The following is a 24452-nucleotide window of genomic DNA, read 5'->3' on the forward strand; positions in this document are numbered from 1 at the left end:
TCAGCTTGTACAATATCCCTGTGCATGTGGGGTGTGTGCTTAAAAAGAAAACATTCCTCTCTCACTCACTTTGAGCAAGGAATTTGTTTCCATTCCTTGTGCATTCCTACAGAGGCATGAAATCCAAAGTGCACCTGACCCTTTTTTGATTCCAACAATCCATTTTATATTCTGAACTTGCTAATTCATTTAGTCAGTACACTTTCCCTATCACATCCTTTTTGCTCTACTGCTATCAGTGCTGTTCTGTCAAGTGATGAATCTTTCTCTGCTGTCCAGGAAGTCAGAATGAATTCCAGAGACCCAAACAGGGTATTAGTTTGTCATGACTTCAGTAAGCCCTCTTAGCTGCCTGTGGCATTAGGTCTCTTCACCAGATCGAAGCTGTGGTGCTTCAGAATGCTTTCATGAAGGACTGAGGTGAAATGGTGAGAAATATTCTTTTTGCGATGCGCTGTGGCTGTGTCTTTCCACGTTTATGTTTGTATGTGTGCATGGGCAAAGGTGGCACAACAACCCTGGGAATTTTTTGGCATGTGGACATTCTGGTCCTGGACTATCAATTGCCTGCTCATTTTGTCCTGTCTGATTTGAGACTTGCACACAAAATGTCACTTTTTAATTTAAGTAGTAAGTTAGTGCAAGTATTTTCCTTTTGTTTCTTAAATTACCTTTTCAGTAGAATAAAAGTATTACAGACCAAGCAATACAGTCTGAGGAGCACAAAAATAATTTGCAAATGGAATCTCAGATGGGTTGAAGAAACCTGTTAGAAAAGTAGCTGCCTAACTGAATAAACAAAATTAAATCAGAAAAGATTTTGGCTTGCATGTTGGGTTGGGCCTTAATGACAGATTCTCCACACAGAGAGTTAAGTTGAACTCTGGTTGTTTTCATTTTGGCAGATATTGGCCTATTTCCGTTCTTTCCCAGCCACTTTTAAGCCACTGAATTCCTCCCGCACCTTGGCTTCCCACTCCAGCTGCTGGTGATGGGAGCAGTAGGGAGGGATAGCACAGCTGCATGAGCTGCAGGGCCACATGTGCCAGGAAAAGGCCAGACAGCAGTGCTGGGGAACTGCAGCCCTGCTCCGGGCTGCTGCATGTTTGTACACACATGGCAGACATAGGAGTGAGGTTTAGCTGGAACAATGAACCAAGAAGCAAATATTACTGTATGCCATCTCTCAAACCATTGATTGCTATCTCAGCTGGGTGCTCATACCAAGCTTTCCTTTTACCTTATCTCATAAAAAGCACCAAGCTTGCTTGGCACGTGGGATTTTGACATGGAAAATTTTACGTCTGTGGGAATAGAAATTCAGCATGCAAACCCCCTCATAGATCTGCTCTGCAGCAAGGAGCTGACACTGTTAATCCCCCTGGAACACATGTGGTGTACTAAATTTTTACGGTTGATGTTGGTGTTTGGTGTGACAGCTAGCATTGATGAGTGAAAATAGAGCACTAGTGATGAAAAAAGTGGCTGGGGAAACCACGGTAACCTACTCCTCACACACAAAATCTGTCGTGACGGGACTGTCCGTGCGTGAGGCACAGCGCCGGGGCATGTAGAAGAATTTTTAGAAGAGCGAGGTCATGATTTATTGATAGGGGGTTTGAACAATCCCTGCTACCAGGGAACAGTATGAGAGTCTGTACTGTTCCTGTGCTGGTCTTGTAAACCTTGAATTAGTAAGAAAGTAGCAATTGTAATAATTTAGTGTGCCTTTGCACGGATGCTTCCTCACGGATGCTGAATACGTGTAACAACTTGCTAGGCCTTCTCATGGATGTAGAAAACAGAATGCTATTCATAAGGTAGAACAAAAGGTAAACTAGATGCCAAAAAACATGGACCAATGAACAATCATTTAATGTATATGTATATGTACTTTTAGCCAATCACCAACTGTTTAGCTGTGCTTGCTTTCCTCTCTGTAACCTGATAAAAGGAGTATACCAGGAATAAACAGCAGAGATCAAAGCTAATCATATTGATGCCTGTTTGAAAGGATGCTCTGCTCCTTTCTCGCAACAGGGGCACTGTTGCCATGAGGTTTTTTCCTGTATGTCAAGTGCTCATATTGAAAGAGCATGTGCAGCTTCTCTCACGCTTGTTAATGTAAACACTGGCTATGTTTAGCTAACTGTCTCCCATTGTTTACATATTACTAGATGGGAGGAGAAAGGTGATGGACAGTTTGACCAGTGGTGATTAGGAGGTGGGAAATGTCCTCCAATGGATGGACATTATAGAAGATGTATATAAGTTACTTTGTAAATAAACTGCAGGGGTTCCTGCCTCCTGCTTGGATCTGCTCACAACCCAGAAAATGTCTCCTGAGTCCCTCTCTTATCGTCAGGATCAGCTGCAGCAGGGGCACTGCACAGCTTCAGCGCGGGCTGACGAGGAAGGCAATCTTCCCATGGAGTGCAGGATTTCGGGGTTCTGATTGCCGCTCCTGCGCTGGGCTGCCAGCGCACAAAGCCTCCTCGAGCACCGGTGCCTCCTCCCCAGGCTTCCTGCAGTGCCTTTGCTGACTGGGTGCAGTCAGCCAGGCTGGAGGCAGGCTCAGCTGGTGTTACAAAGCAATCCTGTCCAAAAGAAAGAAAAAAGACAAAGGCCAAAGCAGAAAGGAAGTATTAGTTCCCAGGCTGAGTTCCTCACAGGTGGAGGCAGGATTCCTCTGGTTCCCAGAAGGATGCAGAAACAGGACACAGGGACACTATGTGCCCCTTCACCTGCATCTCCAGGACCTTGCTATTGCAGGCCAAAGTAGCACAAATTGTCTTCAGCCTTTTATCCAGGTGTCTTCGGCTTGTTGGGATTTTTCCTGTGACAACAGCCAGGGAATGCTGCTTGCTGTCAAAGGGCTTTGTTCCTTCCAGGAAGCTCCGAAGACTCACTTGGGTTCCTCCTTTCTAAAACATGGCCTGGTTAATTGCCAAAAAAATGAGCAGTGTAAGCCATTCCTCGGCACATGCCAATCCCTCCAAGACATTCTGATTCCAGTGGGGTTCAGGCCCAAGGGTTGTTCTCAAGAGCACAAAAGTTCTCGGTTTCAGCAGCAAGACAAGAGCAGGCAGCTTGGCAGGCCTCTGCCATCTCAAGCACTCACTTGCCTTCCAAATTCCTCTGCTTCCTCTAGCCATGGGCGTAAGTCCTGTTCTTGACCTGCTGTCTTCTCCTGTTCCCCGTGAGACTGGCACCTGTCTGCTCCTTCCCGTGGCACGTTGTGGGGAGGTATGGAATGAAATGACAGAGGAGAATTTCACAGAACCTGCACTTGGTATCGTTTGCCCCGTTTGGTGCTTGCAACTATCCGCAGCAGACATGGACTTTGCAGTTGTGTGAGCTATGTGCTCCAGAAAAGACAAGACTAAGTTAGCTCAGGAAAACCAGGATCAATTCACTCAGCTCCTGCAAGCCAGAAATGAGAGTGCAGCAAATGACTGAAAAATGCAGTGCTATGCAGCACGTCGTATCCACCATGGGCAGGATAGAGATTTCCAACCCACATGCATGGAGGAATCTGACTTTGCAGGTTTCCCCCAAGCCAAAGGCAGTGGGTTTTGGCAAAGGCACTGGGACCTTAGTGTTGGACAGAGAACATTTTCAAGAGAAGGGCTGACTTGGGAGCTGAGGGAAGCAGAGAGAATGGGCAAATGTGCCCATGGATGCATCCACACTGTGAAGGTCTCTCCAAGGGCAGTCCCTACCATGGACAGAACATGGGCACTGCTCCCTGCAGAGGACATGTCCCTGCCATATTGACCACACAAACGCTGTTCAGTGTCATACAAACACATATGGGTGGTTTGTTGCTCAGCTTTTTTTCCCCACTAAGGTATCCTTCTTCCTTCAGCACGCCTTACAGTGTGCTAGTTGGTGTTAGCCATGCAGTGAATGGATAGGAATGACAGGCATTCCAATTTAGGGAACTTTCCAGGATATTATTAAAGCACAGTTTCCCTTTGAGAATTTAAGCAAGTGTTCTTGAATTTAGTCAGAAGCAGTGGTGGCCAAAGGGCACGTTTTCTTGGGTTTCCTCACATCCCGGTTCTTTTTCAGTGTTCAGCTTGGTATACAGGGGGTATGGGCTCGGTGTCTGTTTTGTGTTACTTTTGATCCTCTGTCACCGCGAGCCTAGCTAGATAAGGACACTCAGGAGACAGAGGTCTGGGTTCAAACAGAGCAGCAGGCAGGAGAGCCCACCCTTAGTTTATTCTTCCTATTACATACCTCTCACAAGGTGACCATGGATTGGAGGGTGGTTATTCCACCTCTCACCCACATTGGTCAAGGAGGCTGTCATTCAGCCTCCCCTTCTCTTGGAGAAGGAATCCATAACAAGGGCAGTATTTACAAAACACGATCTTGTGTTTACATTTACGAGTGTGAGAAGCTGCACACTTCCACTTTAATATGTACGCTCAGCAAATTAGGAAATCTCAGGGCAACAATCCTCTGAGCTATGGGTGATGGACTGCAAGGGGGTTTTGTGCTCCTTTGGGACAGAGGAGAACTTTCTGGGCTTTCTTTTGCATCAGAGGAGGTTGGGTTGCTATGCATAAGTTCACAGAGCAACCCATAGAAGCTGCTATTGTGATGTCAGTGGAGGGCTGCCACATCACAGTGCTGTCAAGACGAGGTTGCCCTGGTGCATGCAAGGCATCAGCGCCCAGAGCAGCTCTTGGCGTGCTCGTTGCAGGAGGATTGCCTTGACGGAGCTGTTCTCAGGCAACAGTTTGTGCCCTGACAAGGGAGTCTGTTTCTTTTGCCTGCTGTTGCACAAGTCTGTGGACTTGTGTAGGCATTGTTTTTTTTTTCCCCTGCGGTTGTAGGGTGTACGGACACGTGCCGGTGTCCTTTTTTATTTTCGTTGTTTTTTGAACAGTCTGGGGACTTGGGAAGGTGTCTTTTGTTTTCACCTCTTTCTTGGACAGTCCGTGGATTACAACGGGTGTCCTTTTGTGTCCCTTTTTCCTTGCGCAGTCTGGGGACTTGTGCAAGTGGTTTTTTTTTTCCGTTTTTGTTTTCTGACCCACGGACTGGAGCAGCCCTGCTGAAACGATGGAGCGAGTCCGTAGAGCAGTCAGCAGGGCTTTTTCATCAGTGTCATCCCGCAGATTTTTGAATGGTCTGAGACGTAAGTCGAAGTTTATCCCTTGGGGCAGCACATTGAGAGCAAAGTGCCATAAAGGTGCCATTGTGTTGGTAGAGCTTCTGCCAACAGCTTCGGCTAAAAAGAGGGTGTCTCTTGCCCAGCAGGCTGTGGACAACTTCCAAAATTCAGGCTAGGAGAGCTTTGCAGGTGTCCTTCTAAAAACTGTGCGGTTCTCTCCAGAACTGAGGGAAAGCAGCTTTTTTCTGTGCTCCATCCTTAAAGGATGCGCCTGTTGAACTGGACCCTCTCTGTGTGCTACAAGAGCCATTGGCTTTGGGCTGAAGGGCCGAGTGCCAAGCCGTCTTGTGTGTGCGCCTGAAACCCACAGCTGGGCTTGTGCTGTGTCTGAACAGAACTGCAAGCACTAAGAGGCATTTGGAGAAAGCTTTTGTGGGGAATTGTTCACAGCAACCACAAGGGACATGCTGCATGCATTTTACAAAAAGAAAATTAAAGCCCAGGAAAGAGAGGAGAAACAAGCCACTTTAGCTGTAGCGTGGACAATGAGCTACAATGTAGGCCCTGAGTGCTGAGGAACAATTTGCATTTTCCCGGCCAAATTTCTTAACAGAAACTTGGCCGGCAAGAGGTTGACACAGCCTAGGGTATTGGCCTGCAGTCTTGCTTGCTGTGCTAAAGAAGTGTTGCTCTGGGAGGGATGCTGTGAAAGGAAAATGCCCTCTGCTTGGGTGATCTTATTCTGTGGGCTTCCTCAGCACAGACAGTTTTGTAACATCACCTGGTTCATTTTCCCTTCCACCTGCAGGTCGCCTCAGAGGTGGAAGGAGTCAAGGCCGTGGTTCGGTGAGTGGGATGGGCACCCTTGACATTCCTGGTGTCTGAGGATTGTGGAGCAAGCTGTGGGCTTGGTCTGTTGTAGTTGAGTGCCAGCCTGGCAGGTTGAAAGGAAGCACGCGTCAATGTCTGCATGAGCACTACCAAAAGCATTCCATCAGTTTCCTGCTTTTCCGCTGAAGAGCTTTTAACTAATGAAAGTCAAGTTTTGCAGACAGGAGGCTGTACGTTGATTGTAGCCAGGCTGAAATATCTCCTTCGGAAGCATATGCAGTCCCATCCAAACATTAGTGTCATCAGCCCCCTTGAATTCAGTTTTAATGACTGAGGACCCCACTTGTATCCAAATCCATGACTTGTCCTTACCACAGCTGGGGATAGAGCTCAGGACAAAGAAGGTTCTAAACGCCAGGTTATTCTCTGTCCCTCACGCTGCTGTCTGTCTGCAGAGCACCACAGCACCAGCAGAAGAACCTCCTCTGGCTCGCTCTCTTCCTCCAGAGGCTAAAGAGGAGGCAAAGGACAACTTACCTGCACGTGCTGTCAGTCCAGGGCCGGAGCATCTGGAACCAGTAAGTGGCAGCTTTGGTTGGTACAGTGCCAAGCTTTGGTGCAGCGCAGAGCTGCAGGTCTGTGATCAGGCAGCACTTGCCCTTTGTGGCTGAAGATGCTGAGGGCTGGAGTGCTGCCATGACCTGGCTCTTCAGCCCGTCCACTGACAGGTGGGAAACGGGATCTGAACTTCCACACGCAGGCATCATTTTCCTGGCATTGTGACAGGCACTGTGAACTTCCCTTGGTGTCAGATAAGCGGCAGCAGGATGTCCTTTAGTGCTACTGGTGTGAAAGTGAGCCCCTTTGTGCACAGTGTCTGTGCAGGCTCCTGTTGTCAGCGCACAGAGTGGTCCCAAGGCGCAGTTCACAGCCTTGTGGGGTAGGGAGGAGGCACCGTTGCCTGCAGGGACCTGCCCCTCTCCCTGCCCTAGCTAGGCAGCCACAGTCACTGCTTCCAGGACAGCCTTAACCTTGACATGACCCAAGTTTGCTGAGAAGAATCCTGAGCAGCTGTGCATGGCAGAGACAAGGTCTGTCTCTGAAGGTCTGCAATGCAGTTCCTCTTGGCTGCTCTGTAAGGCCTGAAATCCTGAGGGGAAGCCAGTTGACCACAGGCAAGCAGGGAAATGTTCCTTGCTTCTCTTCAGACGCTTACAGAACAAGCCAAGGCTTAGTCGCTTACCCACATCAACACCCCCACACACCAGCTTTTGTCTTCACGTGAGCTGTGTCTCTGCTTCTCAAAGCTCTCAGGAGCCAACATCCCTACTCCCTACTGTTTGTTTGTGCTTTTTCCCTGCCCATTCCTTGCAGGCCCCAGCAGGAGAGATTCTTGCCAGTCAGGACTGCTGGGCCCAGGCAGGAGAGGCGGAGCAGCAGGAGAGCATGGATAGAGTGTGCGAAGCCCGGGATTTCAGGTGTGTGCTAAGCTTTCTCACTATCTCTGGGCAGGGGTGGGCATTGCTGGGCTTTAGGAGTCCCCGTGTCAAAGAACAAATTGGCTTCTCATCATTTGACTTGCTCAGCACAGTCGGGGTAGGGCAGCCCGTGGGCAGGTCCGGCTGCTGAGCCACCTAGAGCATTGCTGCCTCCTGGGACTGGCTCCTGGAACCTTGACAAAAAGCACTGAGAACTGGACCAGAGTAAAAGCAGGGGAGGTCCAGGCTGGGCTTGAGGGCAGCAAAGGCAATTGAACTGCAAAGGCAATCGTGCAGCAGAAGAAGCACCTCAGAGAGCTTGTGCAGATCCCAGCCCTGGAAATTTGGAAGCCCCAGCTGGATAGAGCCTTGAGCAGCCTGTCCAGATGCCATAGCTGACACCAAGTGCTTGGAGCTGAAGACTGGGCTAGAGGCTTCCTGGGGTCCCTGCCAGCCTAAACCATCTTGGGATCTCTTCATTATTGGATTGCAAATGTGTACCCATCTCCTCCTCAAGCTGTAGCTTGCAGGCTCTTTCCTTGTTCCCCTAGTGAAAGCAAGAGTAGTTGTGAGAGCACTCATCTGGACTTGCCAAGCGTGTCTTAGCCAAAGACAACTTTTACAAGTCCAGTATCAGTCCACTGTATCAGAGAGCAGCATAAGACCTAGCAGGCAGGAAGCTGTTAAGCTTTCTGGAAGTACCTGGCTTTTGGCTTCTGGAAGCTGGTTTTACTTTCTCATTGCTACAGACTCTTTCACCTGCACAAATGACAAAGAGACATGCTGGTCTAGGGAGGGCATTGCAGCATTCTCTTGAGGTGGAACTAGAGGGCTGTTGGAAGCCCCTGAGCCTGCCCTATGTGGGACATGGTATGAAGCTGTGGTTTTTGCAAGGAGACTGTGTTGCTATTAAAGGCTTATTTGTCTGTCCCTTGGCGTAGATGGGAGCAGTTGTCTGCCCTTGAGAGAAAGCACCACTCCTCGCTAGCCCGGGCCTTTGAAACGTCAGCAGAGACAGCGGAGGAATTGCAGCCTCACAGGGATCTGCTGAAGGAAGAGGTTCCTCTGGCGGTGCCAAAGGTACGCTCACCTTATTCCTAGGCAGCACTTGTGGGAGAGGGGACTGCCGCCCTAGCAAGACCACCCCAAATGCTGCTGCTGGCAGCAAGCTAAGACCGAGACTGTGTTGTTGTTGTTGTTGTTCCTCTTGGAAAATGGTGCCCCCCTTGCTTCCAGGTTTGCCGCCCACAGGGGCCATCCCCCAGGGTTCTGGAGAGGCTGCTCCAGGAGTCCTCTCGCCAAGGGGACACGCTGTCCCAGGTGTGCAGAGAGGAAACGGTGCTGGCACAAGAGAAGGCTGCCCTGGAAGCCCAGCTGCCAGGCACGGAGCGGAAGCTACGAGGCCTTTCCAAGCAGCTGGTAGAGACCAGGTAAAGGCAGGGAGGAGAATCTGGATGAGGCATTATTGAAGGTCTGTAATTACAAAGGTGGTAAGCGTTCTATCAGGATTGATTGCCTCCTGTGTGCTCTCCGGATGTTTCTCTGACAGAGACGTGGAGAGACATGAGAAAAATGAAATAATGAGAAAAATACCTGAATGTTATTTTTCTGACAGCTCAGGCTCTCAAAGCTCTTCTTGGGAGCCTGCTTGGGACCCTTTGCACATTCCTATGGCAAATGCAACTTGGCACTGAATTGAATACCAGGGAAACCATGCAGATGTTTGCTGAAATGGAAGTTTCTATCTGGTTTTGGTTTCTCCTTCAGTGCACGTGAACATCAATCTTTCCTTGCCAAGTAGTTTACATGGTATTTTCAGAATTCAATGCTCCTATATGTGATTGCTGTGAGTAGGGTGCTGACCCTTTGGTGAAGCTGGAGGGTCATGCTGAAAATCTTGAGAGTCTTCTGAGCTAACTCTGGTGAAGTATGGTGCAGGACCTAGAGCTGCTTACTAGCAGCAGCAGCAGGGAAAGGTCTTGTGAATCTTGACAGTGTCTGGGGATTCTTGCTGAGCACTGATGCTTGCGCCCTTGTCCACCCATCGCTGTAACCCGTCAAGGTGCCTTTGTCTGGTCCCACTTCCTTTTTAAAAAGTGCGCAGACATTTGTGCACTGCTGGCTTAGTTAGCCCTAAATCAAGGTAGCAAGTGCTCTTGTTCATGAACTTCCAGTAACTGAAATGGCAAGATATCTGTCCCTCCTCCCAAGCAGTTCTTGTTCAGATGAAAGCCTTGTTCTGGTTTCCTACTCATGCTGCCAGAAGCCGGAGTTTTCATGCATAGTTCAGTGCATTCCTTTAGTCCCTTTTACTTAGACAGCGTCTGGAAAACAAAGAACCTCTAGGTAGACAATGAATAGCTTTAAACTTTGACAAGTCACCAAGGAACTCACTGTGTTCTGTTGCCCTGCTAAGTGACTTGGAAGTTCTTGATGAACTCAGGGCTGTGAGCAGAGGCTGGGCTTTTGCTCATTGGCCGAGACTTTGTGGGCACAGCCACCCATGTGGTGGATACGTCCCATGTGGGATACGTCAGGCAACAGCAATTTGAGCTTTGGCTGCTGAGATCAAACTCAGCTGGGCTTTCTGTCCTGGGCAAGGTCATGAGGAAAGGCTACCCAATCACCTGGTGGCGCCTGCTTTGCTATTTTGAGTGGCAGAAATAGTCTTGCTGTATCTGAGTTTCCATGTAAGCCATTTTCCATCATCAGGTATAGGGATCTGAAGGTACATCTTACTGGAAAAAGTGCCCCTGGGCGTCAGGAACAATTTCTCTTCATCTTCACAACTTGTAGGTCAGTGAAGGAGAGCCTGCAAAGCAGCCTGCAGGCAGCTCAGCGGCGCATCTCGGAGCTGGAGATGGCCAGGAGCTGTCTGGAAGGCCAAGTTCGCACAGCCACGCAGGCCAAGGAGGTGATACTTGGTGAGAGCCTCGTGCGCTTTGTTTCTGGTGATTGCCCTGCCTAGAGCAATTGCTTTGTAGCCAGCTCTGTCTGCAGCGCTTCTGAGGAGTGAAGGAGCTGGGCGCAGGTCCCTCCTTGCCTGAAACTGAAAGGGCTTAAGGTCAGTAGAGTGCTCTGCTTGGGGAGTCTCTGACTTGCCCTTTGCCATCTTTGCAGAGGATGTGAGGGGCCTTGGTCGTGAGCTGCAAGCTGTAAGATCTCTCAGCAAGCAGCAATGTGAAGAAATGGCCCAACAGCTCCGCAGGATGGAAGAGCAGTACATCAAGGCTCTCAGACTCTGGCAATCTGCTCAGGAAGAAGAAAAAAGGAAGCTCCAGGAAAACTTGGTAAGAAACAATACGCACCTGAAGTTTTCAGGCTAGCTGGGTGGGCAGGCTTAGCAGAAGAGCAGCCTGAGGATGGGACATGGCTGCAAGCATGTGCTGTAGGCTACATGTTGCTGGGCCAGGCAGCAGAGGGCTTCAAGGAATCATACCTGAAGGCCTGTGAAGACGTAGAGGATGGTGCTGGGACAGTAAATGCAGCTACAGCTTCAGGATGGGCAAAAGTCAAGTTCCCCAGGAGGCTGGGTGGTCACCACCCAAGGCATGGCAGCAAAGGAGCAGGATCTTCCCCACAGCCTCGTGCCATGCAGCCAACTGCTGCTGACCTCGCTGCCAACTGCGGTCCCAGCAGCGGGGTTCCCTGCTTTCTGTCCTTCCACAGTGGACGCACATCTTCCCTTTGGGCTTGAAACATATGCCACAGGTCCCTGTTGCTGGCCTGTCTTGTGACTAGGGCGTTGGGGTGCTGGCCCCCTCCTTGTCCTGCAGTCCACCTGCAGCTTTTCCTTGATCAAAAGGCAGAGGAACTTTGAGAAGAGAGGCTCAGAAAATAGGCCGAAATGCTGAGGAGAGAGGGGCCAGGAAACAGGCAGCCATCAGAACAGGGAAGGAAGGTGGCATCTCCTTTCCTTTCACTTGCTGACCCTCCTGCTAAGTTTCTGGTTAAGACAGGAGTGCTGGAGGGCACAAAGACAGTACTGTGAACTCTTCAGGTCGGGGGTTGTGGAAGGGATGAGGCTTCCATTTTTTTCTTTGGAGAGCATAGCTGGGACTTCATCTGGATATGTCTCTTCCCCTCGGCAGGAGAGACAGCTGGAACAACAGCGTTTGGAGGCGCAGCAGCAGCTGGAGGAACAGGCAAACCTCGTGGCAGAGGTACAGGGGGAGCAGGAGAAAAGGCTGCTTGACATGAAGCAGGAAGCTGTCATCATAGAAGCAGAATAAGCAATCATACGAAACAGAGCCAGTCAAAAGGCAAAGAGTGTGAAAAGAGAGTTTGTGTGTTGTATTGGACTCCTGTGAGCTCCTTAATGGCTCTGCTTCTCTGCACAATGTCTGTCTGGGTGGGATTGTGTCTTAGCTAGGCCTTGGTAAACTCAAGAATGAGAACAGAATACTCTTGGAGAGCACGAGCACATCAATGTTGCTTGCCACACAAGTGGTGTGTGGGAAGTTTAACGCGGTCTTCTCTTCCTTTCTGTGCAGCTCCAGCATCAGAAGGCTGCTGTCTTAACCAGAATGCACCAGATGGAGAGCAAGCTAATCCAAAGCCAGCAGCAAGTCAAGCAGCTGAGGCTGGAGCTGAGTAAGGAGCGGGAGAATGGGCAGGTGAGCCTGACCAGCCAGGTAGCAGAGGGAAGGGCAGGAATGGCGCCATGGACTATAGATCTCAGGCGAGGGAAGGCAAGGACTACTGCAGGCACTGGATGCACAGAGGCAGGTGCTAGTAAGATTTTTCCTGACACAATATCAAGGACAAGCTACAGCAAGCTCAGAGGGAGATGAAGGCAATGGAGAAGAGACACAAAGAAGAAATGGAAAGGATGCGCAGGATCCAGCTGCAGTACAGGCTGTGTGAACAAAAGCAGGTGAGTGGAAGAGCAGTAGGCACTGCACTCATGCAACAAGGGGTCTCTCCTCTTCTCACCTTTCCCCTGCACAGCAGCAGGTAGATGGAGGCAATACTCTGTGTTCTCCACGGCAGCTGGTCACAAGGACTCTTACTGGGCCACTGAATCTCAGCGGCTGCCGTGGGCAGCAGGGCTAATGCTTTGGCCAGTGGGCCGGCAATGCTGTGAATGTATTTCTGCTGTCCACAAAGTGCTGGCTTTGTATTTTGAGAGGTCTGTTCAGGTGAACGTGGTGACCCACACAGATTCCGAACAAGTTGTCCCTGTCCATGGTGAATGCAGTGCTGAGAAGAGGGTGAAATTTCAAGTTGCTTTTTCCCTTTCACAGTCTCTACTATGGCTGGCTGTGCCAAGCTGTAGTCTCTGACTGCTTGTTTGGGTTGGATTTGAGGTGGAAGAGTTGACAGCTCAGCTTGCAGCCTTACACCAGTGTTGTTCCAAAGGGCTTCCCTTTGAAATGGGCTGTCTGGGGAATCTCTGCCAGCCACCTTTCTGACACAAATTAATTTCTTGTCCCAGATGGACACAGGCTCTGCAGCAGCGTCCTCCAAAGAAGGAGTCTCCCCTCTGCAGCCTGAAAACTCGAGCATGGACAGTTCATGCTGGTCAAGCCAGGAGAGAGAGAAGCAATGCCTGAAGATGCTGAGTACGTCCTGTGGATTTCCTGTGCAATGGAGCAGTGTGTTGTGTGTGTGCCTCAGCATCAGCTGTACCACATCTTCCTCCTCACCCCAGTGTCACATCGACATTCTGGACTCCCTACAGAAGCCATTGTTGTGCTTGGATGCAGCCGGGGAGCTCGTGGGGCATTCCTTTTGCCTCTGAGGGCAGCTGGGAGTGGGTGGGCTTTGCCTGAGCTTCCCTGTGCGGGAAAGGCAAAAGCAGGGATTGTTTCCCAAACCACAGAAGGCTGTGACCTAGCAAATGACCCAGTGAACACAGTGTGTGTGCTAGTGTGGCCAAAGTGATCAGCACAGTTGGCTTCCTGGATTCCCTTTAGACTCCTGACTTGTCACTGGTCCTTGGAGACCAAATCCTTCTGAGAAGTTGATTGGCTGTGGGGCTGGTTTCATACTGGGGTTGTTTTTAGGACTGGTATTACTTCTACGATTCCTTCTTGGTTGTGATGAGAATTCTACAGTTTGGTTAACCCAACCTCCTTGAAAAGAACATCAGGTACATCTTGAAAAGTCACATCAATGTGGCACGGTCAGACAAAACTGCCCTGCAGGCAATTCTCAGGAGGAAGCCTGCAGCCCCTCTGCAGCACATTCCTCCAGTACGGGGCACTTTGTCACGGTTAATGCCCAGCCAGTGAATACTCTTGGAATACTAAGCATCGGCCTCAATACTCTAGGAAAGCACACCAAGGCCTTGGCGACTCTGCAGTAAAACTCAGCTGGTTCTTTTAACTGGCAAGGGCTGGCAGTGCAGGGCTGTCAGAGAATAACCGGTGAGGTAAAGAGAGCCTGCTTTACTCAGTGTCTGCCATCAACTCTTGGGACAGAGGGTGGATTGATCTACTCCTCCGTGGGTCTGAACTCTGAGACAACCATCTTCTGTCTCGAGTGGTGTCAACAAGCTTGTGATGGAGCTCGGTCTGGCTGTGGCTTCTTCACAGTGGTTGTCAGTGGCCATTCATGGGCTTTGCCAAGCTTTTAGTCATACCTGCCCTGCCGCTGACGGCTGATGTGTCTGCAGAGGCTGGAGCCTTCCTTAGCTGGGAGGTTTCAGCTGCCGCCACGGTGCTGCAGCTTTGCCTGGACTCGTGAAAGGATCAGCACCTCCTTTGGGCAGCTGTGTGTGTCACGGCAGCGCCTGAGGAGCGGCGCTGTCCTTGTGACCCGTCTCGGCCGTGCCCGTTTGGGAAGATGGGGCACGTGGGCCGTGTTCAGGAGGCCGAGCCCAGTGCTGGTGCCTGCTGCCCCCCAGGCTGAAGACAAGGAGTTGTAGTTCTTCACTAAATGGGAATGGGCAAAGTCATCTTTGGAACTTAGGCTGCTCATAAAGGAAGAGAGTCCTAATTCTTACAGCCATTGTTCTTGGTGATGGCATGAGCTGCTGTTCTCTAAAACTGGCAAGGCATTCTTTAGGCAAACTGCTGGGAGGTAGAGAAGTGCCCTCCTCTCCTGGAATTCACTTTGCAATATTCTTTCTGCTCTGCAAAAAGCAGCTGTTGATAAAAATTCACCCCAGATCCCAGGGGGCATTTAAACTCTGAAAGTATGAAACCTTTTGTGGAATCTCACAAGAGAGTGTTTCTCCCCAAGAAAAGGAAGGGTCATGATTTTTCAGCCCTCCTTCCCTTTGTAGATTGCAATCACTTGCCTTGGTGCCTGTTCCTTTCTGATCTCTGTGTGCTCTGAAGGTTTCTCCCTGGGCTTAGTTTGCTCTCAAGGTAAACCTGCAAAGGAGTATGGAGAATCAGACTGTGTGCAGGCCGTGTGTGTTTCAGAGCTGCCTGGCTTGCTGGGGCTGCTGCTGTTGTTGTTCTTGTTGATGTCACTGTAAGGCAACCGACCATGAATTGCTCAGAGCCTCACAGAGTGGAGCTGAGTTTCAGAGCTCCTAGAAGTCAGTCTCTCTCTTTTGAAGTTTGCTTCTTGCATTTTGTTTCTTTCAGGGAGCATTGTGAGCATGGCAGATCCAGCAGAGAAATACACTGGCTGGCAACATATTGGCAGTGGGTGAGTGCAGCCACACTTCCTTCTACACAACTATGGGCCAGGTATTTTGGTGGTGCAGTATCAAGTGGGAAGTCAGGCAAGCTGCAAGCATCTTCAGAGCCCGGCTTTAGATTGTCCCTGTCTCAGTACTGATCACATGGCATCATCAAAGATAACTGGATGGTGCCAAAGTCTTGCCTGCTTTAGGGAGCAGCACCTGGAAGCCCTCCTGTCCCTCAAGCGTGTGGCACCAGTTTGCTTGTTTTCCTAGGAAACTTGGTTTTGTATGAGTCAAAGTAAGATGGCCACACTAAGGAAGGAAGCAAAACCTGAGAGAGAGCTTCCCTCCTGATAGCTGTCAGATAACAGCTGTTTTCTTTCCAAAATCTTGCTGAAAACAATATTCAGGGGTCAGGACACTAAGAAGGGCTGTGTGGTGTTGCCTGAGTTTAACGGATAGAATCAAGAGAGAGGTGAGAAGGCCCAACAGGCCTACGTGTTTCATTGCCTGGAAAGGCACGCCACACGCACAGACACAGAAAGGAAAAGGCAAAGAAAACCCCCACATCCATATTCTAGTGTGTACTTTGGAGATTTGTAGCAGCCCTTTTTTTTCCTGTTGGACGCCTCTTTTCTCTTGCACACGCTGCACGGCAGAGGGCTGCTGGGCTGCTGTGCCATTGGCTGAAGAGTAGATGACCTCTGGTGTTTTAGAGATGCTTCAGGCAGCAGAGAGCTCCCTCCTGGGCTGCCTTTTGCTTCTCAGCACTGAACAGCTTCTCTGTTCTCACCGCTGTCTTTTTTGTAGGGCTTTTGGCACCGTTTCTAAGGCCTTGAATGCTGCCAGGGGACAACAGGTAAGTGCCAACAGCCCATGCAGATTTTGCATCTCATTTCCCCTGGGATGGGATCTGTGGCCAGAGCTTTGGGCCGCCTGTCTTTGCTACAAAGGCTGTCCCGCAGAAGCAGGCTGCAAAATGCATCTTGGACAGGCTTTGTCCTTCTTACCTAGCTGAATGGATGCAAGGACAGCAGTGGTGTTTTTCTGAGGACACACTGGCTTGGATTTACTGGCTAAATATGCATAGATTAGCTGATGGCAACAGCCCTCATTTTTGGACCAATTCCTCTTAAGCCCAGGTTCAGACACAGATAGGATTTCCCATTGTTTTCCATCACGTGGTGCAGTTTGAAAATATAATGCAAGACCTAAAGAAGGAAAGATCTCGTCTGGAGTGCAGTTTGGCATTTCAGTCCTAGGTAACCTGGTACACACCCCCACACATATACATACACACACACACAGACAAAGACATCAGTGTGAAGAAGTTGATGAAGAGCTTTGAATAATACAACCTTGTGTTGGTCCTGTGTCAGTGACATGCCATTACAGAGCTGCTGCTTGTACTGAACAGACACGATGGTGTGTCTTGGAGAGTCCCACTGTTCTTTGGGGCTAAAAGTTCAGAGTCCTGAATTCTCATTGGTGGCTCTCAGCAAATACTACTCCATTGTCCTGGAGTAGTTCCTGATCCACCTGCAGTGCTGCGCTCAAGAACTGCACTTGGAGGCACTGCACTACAAGGCATTCTGTAAGCCCTAAAGCCCATTTCAACCTGGTGTGTATCCATAATGTACCACAGAAAGGATTCTTCGTTTTTAAACCCACTACATAATTACAAGTCTAGAGCGTGGTGAAGAACGTTCTTCAGAGATGCAAAATCCAAACTGAAGAAGTTGGGATGTGCTAGAATTGCAACTTTGCTTTGAGTCGCCTTGGAGTTCTTTTCTGGACAGCATTTTCTCCCTAATGTCTGTCTGTATTTACTTTGGCGCACAGTCAAGAATGGCAGCAGTTTCTGAAGTGCTGGTCAAAGCCCCTAGAAATGCTAACGTGTTATCTGCGGTTTCAATTTCTTTTCACAGCAGCAACATTGCTTTTGGCTAGCAAAAGGTGTGTAAGCGATAAACAAAGTCTATTTGAGAAGTCTGTGGGTGCAGAGAGTGTTGTTAGCATTTTGTGGTTGATGGTTTGGATTCCCTTTTTACCCAGGTGACAAGGCATCCAGGCTCATGAGAGCACGGGAGAAAGAGGCTCATGTAATGTGTGCTCCTAACAGCTTTCAACATCATTGTAGGTGGCCATAAAAGAACTTAATCTCCAGCACCAGGGTGTCGAGGAAGTGTTAAAAGAAATCCTGGTCTTGAAAGAAAAAAGACACCCCAATATTGTCACCTACCTACAAAGGTAAATAGTTCTGGTGTTGTTCTGGGAATGTTCGTTTGCATACATGCAAGGCACAGATTGCAAAGCTCTTTCCTCACTGGCTGAAAAGCGATCTTTCTATTGCAGCAATCCACTCCTGTAAGAGACGTGGGAGGAGATTGCATTTTGTCCCCAGGAATGGTTCCTGGCATAAAGAGCTTGGAGACTGTTCTTAGAAATCTGGCTCTCTTACTAAGCCAGCAGCCTGTATGTTCACTGGCTGCATGTTCTTTTGCTGTTTTGGGGCATGAATTTTTCCAAGTGTCAGAGGAGAAGTGCTGGCAAAGCATCACAGCAATGATTTGCCTTGCCATGTTCCCACTCTTTTCCATTGCTATGCATGCCAAAAGACTAGACTAGGAGACACAGAATTTGCCAGGTTTGAAATTGGTTTTCCTGTTTTTGACTGTTCTTTATTCAAGAATTCCCAAAGGGTGTCCGCAGTGCTGCACACCCACTTGCCCAAGGCAAAAGCTCTGAACACTTGTGTCTCCTTGTTGCTGGAATTAAGGGTGCAATTTGTGTATGAAGATGATGAAGCAGCTGCTGGGATGTGTCTGCTTCCAGATTTATCTTTGCCTCCCAAAACAGCCTTTTTTGCCTGCTTGCCACCTGAACCATCTCCTTTTTTGTGGACGTGTCTTCCCCATTTAGACAGCACAGATTGCAAGCACTGGATAGCCTAGGTGGAGCGTGTCTTCATTTCATTCCATCTTCATTTAGCAGTGACCTGGAAGCAAAACTCAACTGTAGGCTTTTCTTCCGTACGGCAATTTAGCTTTGCACATTCAGCTCCACGCTGTTGTTTTCCTCTTCCAGCTACCTTGTCAATGGGGCTGTCCTGCTGGTGCTGGAGTACATGGACGGAGGCTCTTTAGCTGAGGTTGTCAGAAAGAAAAGGATGGATGTAGGACACATAGCAACAGTCTGTCGCGAGGTAAGGAATCCTGCTTGTGCTTGGGATGGCTTGGATGGGCTTGTCCTTTGAAAGCTTTGCTGAGTGATTCCATGTTCAGAGCTTTTTTTCTGTCTTGCTCTTATGCTTCAGAGAAGCAAGAGCATCTGGACGGAACTGTCTGCCAGTGTCCCTGCCCTTACTATAGTCTGTTCTTTACGCTTCTCTACCATTGTTGAACTCTCTGTCTCCTTTTCCTTTGTATTTTCTCTTCTGTGCTTTGCCTCTCCAAGCCTTTGCCCACAATCTTTCTGCACTGACTTCTTTGCCTGTAAATGCAAAGGTGTCCGAGTTTGAGACCAACGGCAAAGCCAAAGGGAGACTCATCTCTCACAGGTCTCAGCTTCAAGGGATGGCATGGCACCCCCATGGTGCTTGCTGCTGAAAACTGACTCATCAGCTACTTCCAAATCTGCTGTGGAGGCAGCCATCGGACGCTTGTCCTCCAGTCTCCCGCCTGACAGTGATCCCCTTGGTACCTAAGGCAGGGACTTTTCCTCTTTTGGAAAACCCTCCTTTGTCCTTGGGATGGGGAGAACATATCCACCGGAGCAGCAGTATTGTGACTGGCTTTGCAGGGGACAGACTCCTGCAACGACTGATGTTTGCCCCTCAGAAACAAAGATGCCTTCCCTTGGAAAGATCCTGCTCTCCTGGGGTTGCAGCAGCAAGCTCTTCCTCTTGCCAGCACTCAGTGTTCCTGTGGGATCCGTGAATCTTCATGAGCAGTTTCCTTTTGTGTGTGATGAATTCAGATCAGGCTAACTTTTGGCCTCCTGTTTCTTTTTTCTCTCTCAGTGCCTGCAAGGCCTGGCTTTCCTTCATGCCAACCAGGTGATCCACAGGGACATCAAAAGTGCCAACATCCTTCTGAGCCGGGATGGCGCCGTCAAGTTGGGTGAGTGTTCTTGGTCAGGCGCAGCACTCCGGGGAGGAGCTGGGCTGGGGCTGCTTTTGTTTGGCTGCCAGGTGCCAGCAGTGGAGCTGCTGAGAGTGCACGGAGCACTGCTGCGAGCTCAGGGTGCGGCTGGAAGGTGCTGAGTGGGGCTGAGAGGCACAAGGTGTCAAGAGTAACTTTGGTTTGTGTGTGCTCCTTCCAAAGGGAGAGAGTTACAGTGTAAACCTTCATGTGAATGAGGAAAAGCCAAGGTGGGAATCGTGGCAGGTTTGTTAAGGGGACAACTCTCAATTTTCTTGGCTGCAGTCCTGAGGAAAGAGAGCACAGCTGCTTTTCCAGCAAGATTGAGCACTGCATTGTGAGACTTGGAGTGAGAAACCCTTTTCCTTGGTTTCCTCTTTGAAGCAGTGTTTGTTTTTCTCCTCAGCTGATTTTGGCCTCTGTACTTGGCTCACCCCTGAGCACAGTAAACGGAAGTCCGTGGTCGGCACCCCTCGCTGGATGGCACCCGAGGTGGTGAGAGGAGAGCCATACGGCCCCAAAGTGGACATCTGGTCCCTTGGCATCGTGGGAATACACATGGCCAAAAGAGAGACTCCTTACATTCGTCTAAACAGTGCCAGGGTAAGGTGCAAGTACGCTCAGGTACCGGTGTCCTTCTGGTCTGTCTCCATTAGACAAAATCCCATGCCCACAGCTTCAACTGGTTCCACCAAGGCCCACTTTGAAAAAAGGTCCCTGGGGCTCTCATGAGCTGTCAAGGCAAGGCCTCTTGCAGGTTGCAATAACTGGGGCTGCACCAGAGCCTTTTGTCTTTTGGGAGAGCAGGCTCATCTCTAATGGTCTGCTAGGCAAAAAATTGCCACTGCAGACTGGAGCTTGAAATACGGCGTCTAGGTGAGCACTTAAGGATATGGAAGAAACAGGAAGGCTCTCATGTTTCCTTTCCTTCAGGCTATGTATCTGATAAGCACGCAGGGGGCACCAGATGTGCACACGCTCAGGCTGCCCGCTGCCTTGCGTGACTTTCTGGGCTGCTGCCTGCAGATGGATGTGGACAGGCGAGGCTCTGCCAAGGAACTTCTGCAGGTACGATGCAAAGCGGCTGCAGGCCCACCAGCTCTTCCCTCGCACAAACTCCAGGACATCAGATGGGCCCCCTGTAGTGATCTCTGCTCTGGGTGCTTTTCAAATGGAAACCAAGTGGGATCCAAGACTGACTGAGGTTAGATGGGACCAGTGAAGGTCATCTAGTCCAAACTGCCTGCCACTGGCAAGGACATGCTCAAGGAGATCAGGTTGCTCAGAGCCCCATCCAACCTGACCTTGAATGTTGCCAGGGGTGGAGCACCTGCCAGCTCTCTGGGCAGCCTGTGCCCCTGTTTCAGCACTCCCCTGGAAAACAGTTTCCACCTTCAGAGCCAATCTGAATCCACTCTCTTTGAGCTTAAAAGCAGTCCCCTTTGTCCTCTTGCAATTGGCCCTGCTAACAGATGTGTCCCTATCTTTCTTCTAAGCCCCTTCCAAGATTGAAAGGTCTCCTTGGGGCTTGCCCTTCTGCAGGCTAAACAAGCCCAAGTGTCTTAGGTAATCCTCAGAGGAGAGCTCGCAACTTGTGGTCATTTCTGAGGCCCCCTTTTGCTCTTGGCTGCTGTGTTCAGGTTTAGCTGCTAGCCAAGGCAGTGAACTATTGCAGTGCTGGGGGTGGAGGCCTGCAGTGGGGCTTGAAGAACTCAAGGAAAGCAGTCCCTGCCAAGCGGTTCTACACTGGTCTGTGGCAAGGCAAGGGCTGTGTGGAGCTGCCTGTGAGCCTCAGAGCGCACCCAGCTTGTCCCTCCTGGCCCACTCTTAGAGGTTCCTGCCAGCCAAACAGGGACAGCTGAGCAGGATTTGTGCCAGCCCCATGTGCTGCCTGGCCCGGTCAAGTAGATGAGAACCTCTGCGGCTTTGCTGCCAGGTTTTGTGGCAGACAGGGAGCTGGTGAGTGGGCCACTTCCTTGGCTGTCCCAGCTGTGAAGGAAGATGCCAGCCAGCACAGGAGGGGAAGGGCATGCCAAGGAAGACATTGCTCTGCCTGCAAGCCAGAGCTGAGTCCATCTGCGCTCTGCCGTTTGTGTCTGTCTGTGTTTCTGGGTGCTAGAGGAATCCAGCTTGACCCTGATAGAAGCTCAGTTTGGAAAAGGATGCTTTCCTTTCTCCTTTGGCTCTTTACTTTCAATTTCTTTTGTTTTTTCCCTTTGGACAGCATCCATTTCTCAAATTAGCGGAGCCTCTCTTCAGCCTCTTCTGGCAGCCTGATTGCTGTCATCCCTGCAGCAAAGTAGTGCAGGCAGCACAAGGACACCTCATGAGTTGGAGAAAAGAGCCTCTGAGGACAGGAAGAAATCTTGAGGAGAGAGGGGCCAGGAAACAGGCAGCCATCAGAGCGGGAAAGGAAAGGTGGCATCTCCTTTTCTCCCACTTGCTCATCCTCCTTCTAAATTTCTGCTTAGGACAGCATTGCTGGGGGTCACAAAGTCACTATTAATGTCACTACTGTGGTCTCACACAGACATTTTGGACTCCTTACAGAAGCCGTTGTTGTGCAGCCAGGGAGCTCCTGGGGCATTCCTTTTGCCTCTGAGGGCAGCTGGGAGTGGGTGAGCTTTGCCTGAGCTTCCCTGTGCAGGAAAGGCAAAAGCAGGGATGATTTCCCAAACCACAGAAGGCTGTGACCTAGCAAATGACCCGGTGAACACAGTGTGTGTGCTAGTGTGGCCAAAGTGATCAGCACAGTTGGCTTCCTGGATTCCCTTTCAAATTCTCCAGCCATTGGAGACAAAATCCTTCAGAGAAATTGGCTGTGGGGCTGCTTTCATACTGGTGTTGTTTTTATGATTGGTAGTACTTGTACTATTCCTTCTACAGATCACATGGGCCCCTGCCATGTAAGTCTCCACTCCAGGTGCTTTTCAAATTAAAACAAAGGAAAGCTGCAGTGAAGCAATTGAGGAAGAGGAGATGACCAGGAGCAGTTCGGGATTTCCTTCTCCAATGCCAGCTTGGAGATGGACTCAGAATAAAAATCCTAGAAACCCCCAAGCTCTGTTGGAGGGGTTTGGATTGCCCCCTTGGTCACCTTATCTGTTGCGGTGTGCGTTTCCCAGGATGCGCACGCCAGCATTGGGGTGCGTCACATTTCCCCCCGGGGAGACTCTTTCTCCCCGCTCAGGAACTCCAATGGTCTCAGCGGTTGCTTTTGGGGTGCAGAGATGAAGCAGAGGCGAGACGGGTCTTGGGGTAAACTGAGGAGATTTATTAAAGGTACAACTGAAGAATAAAAACTAAAAGCTGAACCCCAAGGACCGGGAGCACATGTCTTGCCGTGGATTTTATAGACAGGGCAATACAAAGCAAACAACCAATGAGAATGCACTCAGGGAGGAGTCCAAGGCAGAGATACAGAACTAAATCCAATGGGAATAGCAAAAGCAGTGTAACGATACAAAACAGCAAATGATATATTGAGCGAGGGAAGATTGGCAAGGAAAATTCTAACAACAGAGGCAGGGATACAGAGAATTGACACACAATGGCATGTATAATTTAAATCATAACACACAAATGAAATAGAAAGCTAGCCTGAAAACTCAAAGCAAAAACCCACACCACAACACATCATTGCAGCATGTTTTGCCTAACAAACTAGAACAAGCTAAACTGAGTCACTCCTTTTTCACCAAAATGCTGGGGCCTTGGTAAGACTTTTCAGATTAACTCCAGCACAAGCCTCTAATATCATTTCTATATGCCCTGACTGCCAGTATTGCTCCCTTCCTAATGTGAACACAGGGGTCATTCCAAGAGGTCTACAAAGCCTACAGATTTGGCAAACAGATGTGACACACATTCCTGAATCTGGCCGCTTGAAATTTGTGCATGCTTCTACTGATGCCTTTTCAGGTGCTCTGTTTGCCTCAGCTCCCACGGGAGAGACAGGGAGAGACACTTGATGTCATTTTGCTGCTGCCTTTGCCTCCTTAGGAATTCCACAACAGATTAAGACAGATAATGGCCCACATACATTTCCTGTAGAACTGCAAACTTCTTCTCCTTATGGGCTATCACTCACCAAAGGGGCATACCTCACTCACCCACAGGACAATCAATTATAGAACGGACCCGGCGCCCATGGCGTTCTCAAACGTCTTCTGGTACAACAAAAGGGGGGAGCTGGGGACACTCCTGCTGAAAGATTATGCAAAGACCTGTATGTTTTTAATGTCTTGAATTGTTCAGTGGCAGACTTAAATCCCCTCAAGTTATTGAACTTGCTACTGTTGTCAGAGCTTTTCAAAATTTTTCTGTTCTTTTTAATCTAGTAAGAGATTCAGTTTATGTTGCAAAATTGTGAGGCCTCAGCCCTGAAAAAAAGTGTAAAAAACCTGGAAACAGATGATAGATTTGAATTGCTGAATAAACGCCTAAGAAGCTAAAGACTCCATAAATAGATTAGAATTTTAGTTAAAACAAGCTTATATGTATTAAGCATTATATTATGTATTGTTATAATTATTCCTTATATTTTACTGTGTATTTAAACTAAAAGTAAAATTTGGATCTTGGCTAGATAACCTGTTTAGTGGCTAAGGTCTGACATCTTGGCTAAAAGACTTTCTTAGGATAGGAATGCATGTAATGATTGTAATAATAATTGTATTAGTTATGATACCTTGCTTGCTTCAATGTGTGCAGAGATTAATTAATAAAGCCATCAAGGGGGTGTTCTTGGTTGATACAGAAGGGGGAGATCTAGGAATACACAAGACAGAGAGTCAAACAGACTTGATTAGCATAGCTGGTTTGATAACCAAGGTGCCATGGCAGGAACCAACAGAACTGTGAAAATTACAGGAGATGGGATTACACCTGCTTACGGGAAGAGAGAAGATTTAATCAACTTCTGCAAGCAAAGGATTGTTGTAAAATGCGTGAGTTTTCTGTGTGTGATTTTAAATCTGATTATTGTAGTAAAAATTATTAACCTGTTTGAAATAGTATATAAGCTTTTGGGAAACCTGAGTAAAATCGAACTCTGATCACCAAATCAGTCTTCCTGTCTCTCAGTCATCCCCAATAATTAGCAGAGTAAAGTAACATTTCACTGAGCACAACTAGAGAAGTGAACTGAGAGAAGGGAACTGAGACACTTTTATGTATCAGGATTTTTATTCTGTAATACTCTGCATCACTTACATGTGTAAGAGAGAAGAACGGTACCGACCAGTAAAACTGGTCCTAGAGAAAAAGGTCCCTTTTAACTTTTTCTTTCA

The 24452-nt window shown here is 49.1% G+C and overlaps 3 protein-coding genes across 4 annotated transcripts; all 3 read left to right on the forward strand.

Moving 5' to 3' along the window:
- Positions 1–4505: 4505 nt before the first annotated feature.
- On the forward strand, positions 4506–8913 carry LOC134564661 (uncharacterized). Of its 2 annotated transcripts, XR_010083607.1 has the most exons (5): positions 4506–5974; positions 6415–6537; positions 7334–7437; positions 8379–8517; positions 8674–8913. XR_010083607.1 is itself a non-coding variant. In XM_063423654.1 (4 exons), exons 1-4 carry the CDS (start codon positions 6286–6288, stop codon positions 8869–8871), a joined length of 693 nt encoding a protein of 230 aa, XP_063279724.1. In that variant the 5' UTR covers positions 6099–6285; the 3' UTR covers positions 8872–8913. The 2 variants fall into 2 exon arrangements, 1 of the variants encoding a protein (XP_063279724.1); XM_063423654.1 differs by lacking the exon at positions 4506–5974 and having other exon boundaries at positions 6099–6537.
- Positions 8914–12021: 3108 nt separating this feature from the next.
- On the forward strand, positions 12022–15094 carry LOC134564609 (serine/threonine-protein kinase PAK 3-like). The gene is made up of 3 exons (XM_063423535.1): positions 12022–12313; positions 12875–13001; positions 14979–15094. Exons 1-3 carry the CDS (start codon positions 12227–12229, stop codon positions 15044–15046), a joined length of 282 nt encoding a protein of 93 aa, XP_063279605.1. The 5' UTR covers positions 12022–12226; the 3' UTR covers positions 15047–15094.
- Positions 15075–24214, forward strand: LOC134564532 (serine/threonine-protein kinase PAK 3-like). The gene is made up of 9 exons (XM_063423427.1): positions 15075–15118; positions 15830–15878; positions 17160–17269; positions 18107–18224; positions 19041–19140; positions 19568–19764; positions 20095–20229; positions 21386–21579; positions 22048–24214. Exons 1-9 carry the CDS (start codon positions 15075–15077, stop codon positions 22142–22144), a joined length of 1044 nt encoding a protein of 347 aa, XP_063279497.1. The 3' UTR covers positions 22145–24214.
- Positions 24215–24452: the final 238 nt, after the last annotated feature.

This window comes from Prinia subflava, chromosome Z (genome assembly GCF_021018805.1).
Source record: "Prinia subflava isolate CZ2003 ecotype Zambia chromosome Z, Cam_Psub_1.2, whole genome shotgun sequence".
Classification (NCBI taxonomy): Eukaryota; Metazoa; Chordata; class Aves; order Passeriformes; family Cisticolidae; genus Prinia; species Prinia subflava.